The sequence below is a fragment of the Artemia franciscana genome, chromosome 18 (genome assembly GCF_032884065.1).
Source record: "Artemia franciscana chromosome 18, ASM3288406v1, whole genome shotgun sequence".
In the NCBI taxonomy this organism is placed as follows: domain Eukaryota; kingdom Metazoa; phylum Arthropoda; class Branchiopoda; order Anostraca; family Artemiidae; genus Artemia; species Artemia franciscana.
In genome coordinates this window covers 8149300-8163690 of record NC_088880.1, presented here as the reverse complement: position 1 = coordinate 8163690, position 14391 = coordinate 8149300, and the positions used below count along the sequence as shown (strand labels likewise).

At 32.1% G+C, this 14391-nt stretch overlaps 1 protein-coding gene across 1 annotated transcript in view; it reads left to right on the top strand.

Annotated features, from left to right (window-relative positions):
• The window catches only part of LOC136038562 (mRNA cap guanine-N7 methyltransferase-like), a 62549-nt gene that overhangs the window by 21504 nt on the left and 26654 nt on the right, over positions 1-14391 (top strand). Inside the window, exons 3-4 of the mRNA XM_065721733.1 lie at positions 851-1065; positions 11122-11303. Coding sequence (XP_065577805.1) covers positions 851-1065; positions 11122-11303 — 397 coding nt within the window. The remainder of the gene's footprint in view (positions 1-850; positions 1066-11121; positions 11304-14391) is intronic.

Below are 14391 nucleotides of genomic sequence, written 5' to 3'. Positions count from 1 at the left end.
TTAATTTGAAATTTTTAAAAGTTATTTAAAAGTTATATTTACACACATGCAGGTGGTTAGCCTAGTCGGTGGTTAGAGCGTGGGACTTTTAATCCTCGGGTCAAGTGTTCAAGTCCCCCATCGGGCGGTTTTTTTTCACAATTTATGAAAAAAACTTCGTTTTCTTAAAGAGTTAAAGAGGCTGCGTCCCAAAGTCGAACCTTAAAACGTACAGGAATGACATCCACCCTGGGTTGTAGAAAAACGTACAGAAATAATATGAAAAAAACTTCGTTTTCTTAAAGAGTTAAAGAGACTGCGTCTCAAAGTCGAACCTTAAAACGTACAGGAATTAGGAGAGGCAGTAGGGGGGCTGCCGCCCCCCAAACCACCCGCTTTAAAGACTCTTTTGTACAGGTTTTTTGTTGTGGGGGGCTGCCGCCCCCCTAACCCCCCGCTCTTGGCCTCGGAAAGGCCCTCTTTTAATTAACAAAAAATTGAAATGAATGAATAATGGAATAACTTCGAAAAATGTTAAACATAAGAGGACAGGAGAACCATTGCGCCGAAACTAGTAATTAGTAACAATGAAGTCCCCCCCACAACAAAAAACCTGTACAAAAGAGTCTTTAAAAGCGGGTGGTTTGGGGGGCGGCAGCCCCCCTACTACCTCTCCTAATTCCTGTACGTTTTAAGGTTCGACTTTGAGACGCAGCCTCTTTAACTCTTTAAGAAAATGAAGTTTTTTTCATATTATTTAAAATAGAGCAAGGATATGTGTCGAGTGGATAAAAAAGGAAAAATAGAGAGAAAGTGTAAAACAATCCAGAATCTTTTAATACGCATTAATATATAAGTAACTTGTTTTTAGGCGAGGCAAGGAGACATTTGGATATGGATGAAAAAATCGTAGTAATGGATCTGGGCTGTGGCAAAGGAGGAGATTTGCCAAAATGGGATAAAAGCTCCGTTGGTAAAATCGTTTTATCAGACATAGCTGAAAAGTCACTGGAGCAGTGTAAAAACAGATTCGAATCAAGGAACAGATCTTATGAAGCTGAGTTCATTTTGGCTGACGCAACAAGAGTTTGTGCTTTTCTTTTTTAATGTTCATTTTTTTAGGAATTTGAATATTACCGTCACTTTCATGACAGCGTTGACATAAAATTCATGGCTTCGTTTTGGCTGTTTAGAAATCGTCTTATATAAAATCATAAAATTAATCAGAAATGAAAACTATGGGTTTAGTAGTAATAAATTTTGCATTTGCCAAACACTGTCTTGGCCAATTTTTGTTTCAATGAGCAGCAAAATTAAAGTTAATATAGTTTAAACATCAAGGTGAATGATATAAAGGAAGTAGGAAGAAAAGGAGCCTCCCAAAGATTTGATTTAATGAGCTAGCCCCCAGATTAATATATTTACTATAAAATAATGTGAAACTATTTGAATTTTTGATTCTATGATAATCTGGGGTATGAGTTATAGGAAATGATGAACTTTTTCATAACACAAAAGTAACTTTAACTTTATTCAGGCCCGATTTCTCTCCCCCCCCATAAGAATTAATGTATTTTTGTATCTTTTGTAACATCTTTATTTTCGATGAATGTATCCAGGGTATTTGGGGCTGTGTCAACCAAATCCCTTATCCAAATAAAACTCATATATTTTATTCTTTTTTTTTTTTAACTATTTCAATTATTATGGAGTGTTATATTCAAGTGAATGAAACATTTTTCAGGAGAAGGAAGATGCTAATTTTTATTGTTCTATTTTTGACATAGATGATCTAAATAATGCACGGATAAAAATAGGAAAAAGAAGTTCTTTGTATACGGAGAGAGCTGGAAATGTTTAAGGAATTCAGCACAAGTCGTATAAGCAAATGTTGGACGTAAACGAGAAGACGGGTTAATCCTTAATAAATATATAACTTATTTACTTAGCATTTACATTTACAATTTATTTACGCTTTTACTTATTTACAACATTTACTTAATTATAAGTAAATGTTGGATGTAAACGAGAAGTCGGGTTAATCCTTAATAAATATACAATTTATTTACTTAATATTTACACTCACAACTTATTTATACTTTACTTATTTACGACATTTACTTAATTAAATAAATGTTGGATGAAAACGAGAAGTCGGGTTAATCCTTAATAAATATACAATTTATTTACTTAATATTTACACTTACAACTTATTTATACTTTACTTATTTACAACATCTACTTAATTAAGTAAATGTTGGATGTAAACGAGAAGTCGGGTTAATCCTTAATAAATATACAATTTATTTACTTAATATTTACACTTACAACTTATTTATACTTTACTTATTTACAACATTTACTTAATTAAGTAAATGTTGGATGTAAACGAGAAGTCGGGTTAATCCTTAATAAATATACAATTTATTTACTTAATATTTACACTCACAACTTATTTATACTTTACTTATTTACAACATTTACTTAATTAAGTAAATGTTGGATGTAAACGAGAAGTCGGGTTAATCCTTAAAAAATATACAATTTATTTACTTAATATTTACACTTACAACTTATTTATACTTTACTTATTTACAACATTTACTTAATTAAGTAAATGTTGGATGTAAACGAAAAGTCGGGTTAATCCTTAATAAATATACAGTTTATTTACTTAATATTTACACTTACAACTTATTTATACTTCACTTATTTAAAACATTTACTTAATTAAGTAAATGTTGGATGTAAACGAGAAGTCGGGTTAATCCTTAATAAATATACAATTTATTTACTTAATATTTAAACTTACAACTTATTTACGCTTTATCTTATTTACAACATTTACTTAATTATAAGTAAATGTTGGATGTAAACGAGAAGTCGGGTTAATCCTTAATAAATATACAATTTATTTACTTAATATTTACACTTACAACTTATTTATACTTTACTTATTTACAACATTTACTTAATTAAGTAAATGTTGGATGTAAACGAAAAGTCGGGTTAATCCTTAATAAATATACAGTTTATTTACTTAATATTTACACTTACAACTTATTTATACTTCACTTATTTAAAACATTTACTTAATTAAGTAAATGTTGGATGTAAACGAGAAGTCGGGTTAATCCTTAATAAATATACAATTTATTTACTTAATATTTACACTTACAACTTATTTACACTTTATCTTATTTACAACATTTACTTAATTATAAGTAAATGTTGGATGTAAACGAGAAGTCGGGTTAATCCTTAATAAATATATAATTTATTTACTTAATATTTACACTTACAACTTATTTATACTTTACTTATTTACAACATATACTTAATTAAGTAAATGCTGGATGTAAACGAGAAGTCGGGTTAATCCTTAATAAATATATAATTTATTTACTTAATATTTACACTTACAACTTATTTATACTTTACTTATTTACAACATTTACTTAATTAAGTAAATGTTGGATGTAAACGAGAAGTCGGGTTAATCCTTAATAAATATACAATTTATTTACTTAATATTTACACTTACAACTTATTTATACTTTACTTATTTACAACATTTACTTAATTAAGTAAATGTTGGATGTAAACGAGAAGTCGGGTTAATCCTTAATAAATATACAATTTATTTACTTAATATTTACACTTACAACTTATTTATACTTTACTTATTTACAACATTTACTTAATTAAGTAAATGTTGGATGTAAACGAGAAGTCGGGTTAATCCTTAATAAATATATAATTTATTTACTTAATATTTACACTTACAACTTATTTATACTTTACTTATTTACAACATTTACTTAATTAAGTAAATGTTGGATGTAAACGAGGAGTCGGGTTAATCCTTAATAAATATACAATTTATTTACTTAATATTTACACTTACAACTTATTTATACTTCACTTATTTAAAACATTTACTTAATTAAGTAAATGTTGGATGTAAACGAGAAGTCGGGTTAATCCTTAATAAATATACAATTTATTTACTTAATATTTACACTTACAACTTATTTACACTTTATCTTATTTACAACATTTACTTAATTATAAGTAAATGTTGGATGTAAACGAGAAGTCGGGTTAATCCTTAATAAATATATAATTTATTTACTTAATATTTACACTTACAACTTATTTATACTTTACTTATTTACAACATATACTTAATTAAGTAAATGTTGGATGTAAACGAGAAGTCGGGTTAATCCTTAATAAATATACAATTTATTTACTTAATATTTACACTCACAACTTATTTATACTTTACTTATTTACAACATTTACTTAATTAAGTAAATGTTGGATGTAAACGAGGAGTCGGGTTAATCCTTAATAAATATATAATTTATTTACTTAATATTTACACTTACAACTTATTTATACTTTACTTATTTACAACATTTACTTAATTAAGTAAATGCTGGATGTAAACGAGAAGTCGGGTTAATCCTTAATAAATATACAATTTATTTACTTAATATTTACACTTACAACTTATTTATACTTTACTTATTTACAACATTTACTTAATTAAGTAAATGCTGGATGTAAACGAGAAGTCGGGTTAATCCTTAATAAATATATAATTTATTTACTTAATATTTACACTTACAACTTATTTATACTTTACTTATTTACAACATTTACTTAATTAAGTAAATGTTGGATGTAAACGAGGAGTCGGGTTAATCCTTAATAAATATACAATTTATTTACTTAATATTTACACTTACAACTTATTTATACTTCACTTATTTAAAACATTTACTTAATTAAGTAAATGTTGGATGTAAACGAGAAGTCGGGTTAATCCTTAATAAATATACAATTTATTTACTTAATATTTACACTTACAACTTATTTACACTTTATCTTATTTACAACATTTACTTAATTATAAGTAAATGTTGGATGTAAACGAGAAGTCGGGTTAATCCTTAATAAATATATAATTTATTTACTTAATATTTACACTTACAACTTATTTATACTTTACTTATTTACAACATATACTTAATTAAGTAAATGTTGGATGTAAACGAGAAGTCGGGTTAATCCTTAATAAATATACAATTTATTTACTTAATATTTACACTCACAACTTATTTATACTTTACTTATTTACAACATTTACTTAATTAAGTAAATGTTGGATGTAAACGAGGAGTCGGGTTAATCCTTAATAAATATATAATTTATTTACTTAATATTTACACTTACAACTTATTTATACTTTACTTATTTACAACATATACTTAATTAAGTAAATGCTGGATGTAAACGAGAAGTCGGGTTAATCCTTAATAAGTATACAATTTATTTACTTAATATTTACACTTACAACTTATTTATAGTGTACTTATTTACAACATTTACTTAATTAAGTAAATGTTGGATGTAAACGAGAAGAAGGGTTAAATCTAATTTAAGTGAATGTTTTCACTTAAATAATTAAAATTAAAATAAATTTTTAATTAAAATTAAAATAATGTTATTTTAGTGAATGTCGATAATTATCTTAATAAATAAGATGATTATTATAATAAATAAAATATTTCATTAAATTTTTAATTAAAATTAAAATAATGTTATTTTAGTGAATGTCGATAATTCTACGGAAAATTACAATTGAAGAACCCTGACAAAATTTGTCTAAATTGCCCCGTATGAGGTGTGAACGTAAGGATGGCAATATGCTCGTATTTTTGGAAATTGTAGATACTTGTTTAAAAGCTTTACTATCGACGGGACCTGAGCACAGGGACTAGGAAGATAATTCTGCCATCAAATTTAATCAAAATTTAAAAAAAATGGGAAGTAGGATAGAATTGTGCCTAAGTGGATCGAGTACAACTAAGATAGATGCCTACTACCACTACTACTAACAACGCACTGTAGCATCAAGCCGACTGACAAGAATACAGCTATGCACGCTCCTCCTCCATCTTAAGCTTTTCAAAACATCGCTGTTTACACCCTCTCAAGCAATTACGATTTCTCTTAAATCTTTTCGACATCCTCCCACCCCATTTGAGGACGGACTCTTTTTTGTTTGCCCCTATATGGTTCGTCGATAAGGACGATCTTAGGCAATCTTTTGTCCACAGAACAGGTCATAGATGCTTACTGTTGCACCATTAAATACACTATTAATCATCATTGTGCTATTGCTATAAATGTTGCATAACTGTAAATGTTTTTTTTTCTTCATCTCAACTTGCACAAGTCACCTGTCAACTTTTGTTTCAGTTCTTTTCATTAAATTTTATAAAAGTTTAATGAAGCCTTAAGCCAAACAGCATTTTCAACAGAATCGCAAATTAAAAGGTACTAATTGTACGCTGTTTATTAACTATTGTTACTATTTGCTTATTCGTACTATTTGAACGCTGTTTATTAACAGGACTCATTTTTATTGTCATTATCAGAACATTTACGCTTTAGGGATTCTGAACTCTGCGGTTGGTTTTTTTCAAATTTTGAACTTTTTTCATTACTATTTTTTTTTATTACAGGCTTCACGGCTCCATCGGAAGTGATGATGTGCCGATAGTCCTGGTAATTAGCTCACCTTTTTTAAGTATTTGTTGCATCTTCTCTTGAACGCCTCAAGGGAAGGATTTTTTGACATTAATTCTGCTGGGTGGTCAGAGCACATAGTGATTGATCGTTGGGTGAATCTCATTTTCAAATGTTACTGGTGGGCCATACCCTGCCCAAGGTAGGCCTGTTGAACTGTCCTTCGGCAAGTTGATTGTAAAGGCTTTGCTTTATCTGGTACAAGCTCCAATAACTCTGCTAATGGAAGGTAATGCATCTATTTCTGAAGCATCGACATACTTCTTAACATCCTATGCCGAAACGATTCTGAACCGACTGTAGGGGCTAATCATCTTAGTTACTTCAAGTTACTCGTTACTTCTTTACGTCGATTCTGGACACTTTATAGGAGTGATGTTGCTAGGTGAGCCACAGCGAAAGGGTAAGATGCATATTTCACGATTGATGTTACGTACGACTGGGATATATCTTAGGATCCCTCCTTGTTTCCTGGAGCAGAGGGTCTCAATTTGCTTTGTTTTCAGTTCGCGTGGGATCTGGGAAGAAATGAAGTCCAAGGGGATGTAATTACTCCACTCTTGGTAATGCGTCTCCTTTAAAAATGAAAACAGAGTAACCCTTGTCATTTAGTGATTTAAAATCAAGAGGTCTTTCGATTTTAACGCATTGAAACTGTTGAGCAACGCATTTGTCACCACCTCGTTTTTTTCCTAAATCAGCCTGAAACTCTTAATGTGGTTTGCTTGGGTCTTTGCTCTTTGTGATGTATATCTTTGCTATTGTGTTATCAGCAAAGGGCTAAGGTTTTTTTTGCAGGTCGTCCTCTAGGTCGTTTATGAAAATCTGGAAAAGAGCTGCTCCAAGAATACTCCCTTGAGGTACTCCTGATATCACCAGATTTACTTTTCAAATGAAGTCGTCAAAGACATGCCGTTTTGAACGTTGACGTAGGAAATCAGCCTCTACTTCAAATAGCCGACCATGAACCCCATATGCTTTTAGTTTACAAGGAAGGCTTTCATGCCCTTTGGGATTAAAATCTTTTTTAATGTCAAAAAGAGAAGTCGAATCGCTAAACTCACTCTTGGTGCTGCTTAATTCAAAAGTCTGAAGAAGACCATTTTTTTGAACATATCGTATGTTAGCCAGTAATCAGTGTGACTGTCAAAAAATGGAGAGCAACCAAACAAAGTAAACGAGTGTTTCGGAACACACCCAAAAAACAAAAACAAATAGTCGTTTGTCAGACAATTATCAAAACAAACCGAGCTGACTGAGCGAGCAGGAGTTGCTATCAAGGTAGGAATAGGACCACCCCCTCCTATAGCTTTTTTTCACACTTGAACTAGACCTCTTTGCACTTTTGTAAAGTTCCACTCACTGTCCAACCCTTTGTACTCGAAAAAAATTATGCTTTTACTACCGTTAGAATCTGCCACTACTGAGCTAGCAAATCACTAGCCGATGGGAAATTACAAAGTATTCCATTTGTCATACAAGTCCTTTCAAAAGTGCTTAATAATATTTCGTCTTGTGACAATTAAATAATTAGATAGTGGGTCAATCCCCCATTCCCAAAACCTAGATTATGTTATTTTGACTGTATCTTGCTCTAAATCTGATATAATTAAGTTGTATTCCCCCTCACCCTCAGCTTGATTGAGGGACCTCCCTGAACTTCCTTCTAATATTCAAGACTTGGTAAAAATTTTGAAGCACATGTGGACTGGAACCACAAGGAGAAAGTTGTCGAACATTGACTGAGCATTATCAGTAAAACCTCGTAGGAGAAACAATGACCCTTGAGGTAAATATAGCGAAGATACTGACACCGTTTTGCCGTTGTAGCCTCTTTCGGCTAGGATTGCTAGGGATTAGTACCATTGCTAGGGATTAGGGATTAGTACCTAGATTGCTAGGGATTAGGATGCTAGGATTAGTACCTGCATCAGTGCTCTACTATGATAATATACCCATTGCTTGGTCAGGCTCGCTTCATGTTTTTTTCCTGATAGCAGAAAATCTTCTTTTTTCAATGATATTTTTTTGTAAAACATCATTCGTAAAGAGTTTACACTCGACGAACTAAGTGCCACTACTGCTTGACTTGGGGGAAGTTACCCTTTTTCTGAACTGTGTTAGGAATAAAGAAAAAAATTGGTACAGTTTACATTTCACGGTAAATAATAATAAGAAAAAGTTGCTATTTATTAGAAGAAAGGTCTCACATACGTTTTAGAGTTTGTCTTTTGTCTCATGAATTATGTAGAAGGTAGGTTAACTGGTGATAATGGGGAAGAAAAAGGGAATTAATAGAAATTGATCTATGAAGAGGCTGTTAGCTCTAACATAGGGTGTGTTCCAGAATCCAATTATGAAGAATCAAAATTAATAATAAATCTTTATTTTTTTTTTCGAAGCCAACAGATGTTCAGGGGTGTAATCTGCTATGGGAAAGGGGAGAGGGGAACTTACTCTTTCTGACCTTGGTTTGCCCCTAGATCCAAGCCCCCCTCCCCCACAGCTAAAACTTGTTTTATTCAAATATCTTGTCAAAACTGATATAAACCTGCATAATTCAAGCTTCCGCAGAAACGGGTCAGTTTTCTTTAGTATATCTTTACCTTTATGGTACTATATGACCTATTTTTCAGTTTTTACTGGCATTTTGACCTGTTTTAGTAAAATTAGTCCCCCCCCCCTCATAGGATTTTGATAAAATTACGCCACTGTAGATTTTGCAAAATTATAAGTGATTAATATTACCGAATATCAGAACAGACTACGGATTCAGCCTCTTCTGTGTATTTCAAGCATGTAATTGTTCCCAGACCCAAGCCCCCCCCTACAGCTGAAACTGATTTTACTCAAAAATTATTATTAAAATAATTACATATAAAAAATTATTTATGATACTAATATCATAAAAAAATGATGTTAATTTATACTAGATTTTCCAATACCACGCTGGCAACTCTTCTGTGTATTTCAGGCATTTTATGGGATGAATGTGTTGTTATCTGTCATTTTAGGATAAACGTAGCTACAAATATTTGATTATCATTATTGATAAGTTCTGAAATGCATGTTTGGTTGTTGTTTGTTGTTGTCTAAATGACGTTCCAGCAAATGAACTTTTTGTATACGGGTGTTGTTCTGTTAATTTTTGGGGTTTGAATGAAACTGCGCCAGTTCGAATATCATACTGGCAAAAATTTGGCACAACCCACGTCAACACTTAAAGTGTCACAGACTTGCACAAAAACATTGTACAGTGCGTTCTTGCTATCATATAAAATATAATAAAGGCGAAAAAGTCGTAGATATTATGCAGGTTGCTGTTTTATACGCTTTTGTCAATAAGGACATAGTCTTTCTATAGGCCCACTAAGGGGACTTTGCCTGACAGAGGATTGCTTTCATTGTAGATTTAATTAAACGCTTAATAATTAGGCTTCTAGACACATTTCTTTGTATATCACACTTCCTGCAGCTCAGGAGAACGTATCTAAACTTCATTAAAAATATTACGATAAGGAGAGTTAACTTTACCTCACTTATATAAACCTGGATGGGTTACATATATGTTTCTTTGAAATACTTGCGAATTCCATTTAATTAAGGTCACACGGCATCTAGTTATAGAAAAAAAAAAATCCGAAGACGGTGTTATGGTGGTGCTTGAATTAACCGAGTTACGAATTCAACTTGAACTCACCTAATAGGAACAAGAGGGGATTCGTTGACTGAGTAGCAGGAAAATACCAGTTGGACATTAAAAATTCTTGTTCTAAATGGTGCACATTAACTATTATTCATTAAGCTTGAATTTAGCTCAGATAAAAAAAGAAAAAAAAACATTAGACCAAAATTGGACATTTGTTTCTTTGACCACTGAAAATAAATATAATTAGGGTTTTTGCCCTAATTTTTTAAGATTATTTCTGGGTAACCAGAGTATGGGTAAATTTTAAGAGTGGAAACTGGTGTTAGAGTCGGCAAAGAAAAAACATGGTTTGGTTACACAGCCTTTTGTCAAGCTTTGTTATCGTTTTTCTGTCAGAAACTGAGATCAGACATTTATTGTAACATCAATTTTACTGAATATACTACTTAAGTTAAGCCTTATTTTCAGGCCAACCATATCTAGCATTGGGTTCTACACAGGTTTCGCAAATTATCGTTTTGAGTGCCATGTTCAACACGGTGAATGTCTTTGCAGAACCCATGTTCAACCGTGCTATTTTGCCACATTACAATTTTGAAGAATCCGTGTCCGACACGCTTGGAACCCGTAAGATGAAATCAGTTTGTAGTTTTGCTGGGTTGAACACGGAGAACTTGAAAACGATTTTTGTCGAACCTGCTCAAAACACGCTTCAAACCTGGTGCCTCAAAACACAACCTCTATTATTCTTATTATTACTCTTAAAAAAAAGAAGCTAAGTGTTGCCAAATGCTAGATGGTGTGCCATCTGGCATATTAGTGCCAGTTTCCAATCTTATAAGTTACCTATACCCTGCTGGAAACGTTAAACGTTCTCTTTCTGTTTCAAGGACACACTTCGGGATAAACTAAAGGACAAAGAGATGATGTTTGATATTGTTAGCTGTCAATTTATGCTTCACTACAGCTTTGAATCACTAAGACAAGCTAATAAATTTCTCCAGAACGTCGCTTCAAACTTAAGACCCGGTGGATTTTTTATTGGCACAACGACAGACGGCTTTGAAATCATGTAAGTATATGCGTCTATCTATGAGTAAAATAATCGAATGTGTGTCTATCGGTGTGTCATTGATGAACGAACATCCACACTGTTCAACTGATTGCCAAGAAACATTCAGGAATTATCGAGTACACTTTTGCGAAGGTTTCACGCGCATAAACACCCCCCTTCTAAGGCTTATAATACTATTATTGTTGACTGAAATTACAGACCCCTAAATTCAAATACTTAACAGTCCCTTTCAGTCATATTTTCTGGATATTGAATTAAGGAATTAGCCAATTATTAACAAGCTTCTGAATTATAAAGTTTCTTTTTCAATGAATTCTCTGAATTTGATATTCAACAGGTTTGTCAGTTTCGTATTCAACCTAATTCCAAATACTTTTCGAATTTGAAAAGACTACCGTTTTTTTACGCGTGGGGAAACTTTTCCCACGGAGGAATTATCGGGGGGGAGCCGGGGAAGGGGAAAGATAATTTTACATATAAGAATGATTGCCGTTGCTGTTGTTTAGTTGACGTTCTAGTGAATCAACCGCTCATTTACGTGTGATTTTCTGTTAACTCTGGGGGTTTGAATGAATCAATGTTAGTTTGAAAATAACACAAGTAGAAATTTGGCACAGGCACACGTCAACGTTTAAAATACCATGGAGTTTTACTAAGACGTTGTATAGAGTGTTCTGGCTTTCGTATGAAGTACAATAAAGAAAAAAAAAAATAAAGAAATCATAGAATATGATGCAAGTTTCATTTTTTTTATATGCTTAGTCAATAAGGACCATAGCCTTTCTATGGCCCCACTTATGATTTCCTGGACATTCAGTTGACTAGTTAGTTCATCTGATCGCCAATAAACTTTAAGAAGTTGTTGAGCACAATCTTATGAAGGTTATAGGTATAAATCCTCCCCCTCCCCTCCAAGGCTCTCTTAATGCTTTTATCGCTAATTAAAATTAAAGACTACTAAACACACATACTTGACAGTCCCTTCTGATTGTATCTTTCACATTTTCTGGATATTGAATTTGCGAGTTAGTTAATTATTAATTTTTTCATCTAACACAATTCCAGAACGACGAAACTTTTTTTTTTATAAAATTTTTGGAATTAGTTATTCAGCTGTTTCGGTCATTTGGTATTCACGTAATTTTTCTAATATTTTTCAAATTTGAATATACTACCGTTATTTTATGTGCGGGGAAAATTTTTCAGGGGTAAATCGTCGGCGGGATTCCACGAGGGGGGATTTTTCTGTATTAAAATGAATTTGACTTGCATATCTTTCCAATTCTTTGCATAAGAAATCAAATTAGACCAATTTGGTAATTTATATAAATGGAGGGCAAAGGGCAACTTTATTCAGTTTGGGATTAAGGGTATTGCAGAAAGCATGACGGTTGAAAAATCGATGTTTGTGTTCATTTATTCAGTGTATTATCGTGTTTTCTGATTCTCTAATGAAGGAGAATTGTCGGGGGGATTTACCAAGGAGGGGATCTGCATGGGGGGAGGGAATTTCCCGGGAAGAGAATTAACCACTGGGGAATTCTCTTTTGATATCCTTTCCTTTAGATTGCAAAAATGGATGATGTGTAAGCCAGTAGGCTGTAAAATAGTAATTTTCTCAGGAAATTCACTCTCCTCCTTCCCATCAGAAATTAAAGATTCTCCAGTATGTACTCATGGTATTCGACAAAAGCGGAAAATGTGGAAAATAAAAAATCTGAAAGATTGAAGAAACGAAACGAGGCTGATTTTTAGTAAGAGGAGAAAAAACAACCAGAAGATAAAGCAGGTATTCAGCAAACATCCACAAAGCTATTTTCAGCGTTTAAAGAAGGTGAAAAAAAGCATACAAAACTAACATATTGAAGAACTATATATACCAAAACAGAAAAATGAATGAACAAAAAACAAGCCAAACAAATGAAAGACTGTTCAAAAGTTTTATTGGGCAAGAATTCTTTGCCTGTCGATTGCTACAGCTTGTCTATTGACCTGTTTTGTGTTAATGCGGCTAATTAGTTTTGTTTGAAAATAGGAAGGAATTTATGTTGAATCTTTGTGTATTAAATTATCACAAATAGGTTTTATGAAAGTATCCCCAATATCCCTGTTTAAAGTGAACTCTTAATGTATGTATTTATAATTCAAATCCCTCCCTGAACGATCTTATGGTAAACCATTTACTGTTGAAGCTAAAGTTGCTTCGTCAAGAAGAACTAAATGATTAATTTGGTATTCAGAAGTGGTGGGAGCTAAACAGGATTAAATTCATTTTAAAATCATTTTAGCTTTAGACTTCTAAGATTTATTGAAAGCCTATGTTCGTGTTGCCATTCCCTCAACTGTTAATGGGTTCTGATAATATAAAAGCTTGTAGTCAGTGGAAAAGCTCCAGCAATCACATTGAAAAAAAAAGTTCTTGCCTTATATAATTTTGAATTGTCTCTCGTTTGTTTGGCGTGTTTTATTCAGCCATTTCTCTGTTATGGTATCATTTACTTGTTTTGTTATACCCCCTTGGCTTTTTTTGAGCTGTAGTAAAGAGCCAATGGCAGGTATAATGTTCTGTGAAACTATTGTCTTGAAAAATATAATTTTGAAATTATTTATCTTATATGCAGATATTTTAGCATAATGTCCTGTCACATTGCACAACGTCATATGGACATCATCTAGCATGATGTCGTTATATATAATATGGAAACTACATCAATATCTGCAGATTTGGGTAAAAAAAAGTAGAAGATATCAGAGATCCACTGGCTCTTTCTTTCTTTTCTTTGGTACTTGTTAATTAAACGAAAAACACTCAAGAATTATGTTTGTGCTAGATCTGAAAAAAACCGGTTTTATAGCCACAAAGACAAGTGACAAAATAAAGGGGAAACATAATTTGGGCTATATATTTGTACATTAGGGGGTTGAGGGTAAAGTAATTAGACAGCGTGAAGCTAGAAAACAGTTCTTACTTCATAATATGTAGAACAATTATAGCTAACACATTTTGCATGCAGACCCCCTTATGCTTTACCCCCTCCCCCTCACCTCTAATGTGCAAATATATAGCCCAAAGTACATATTTCCC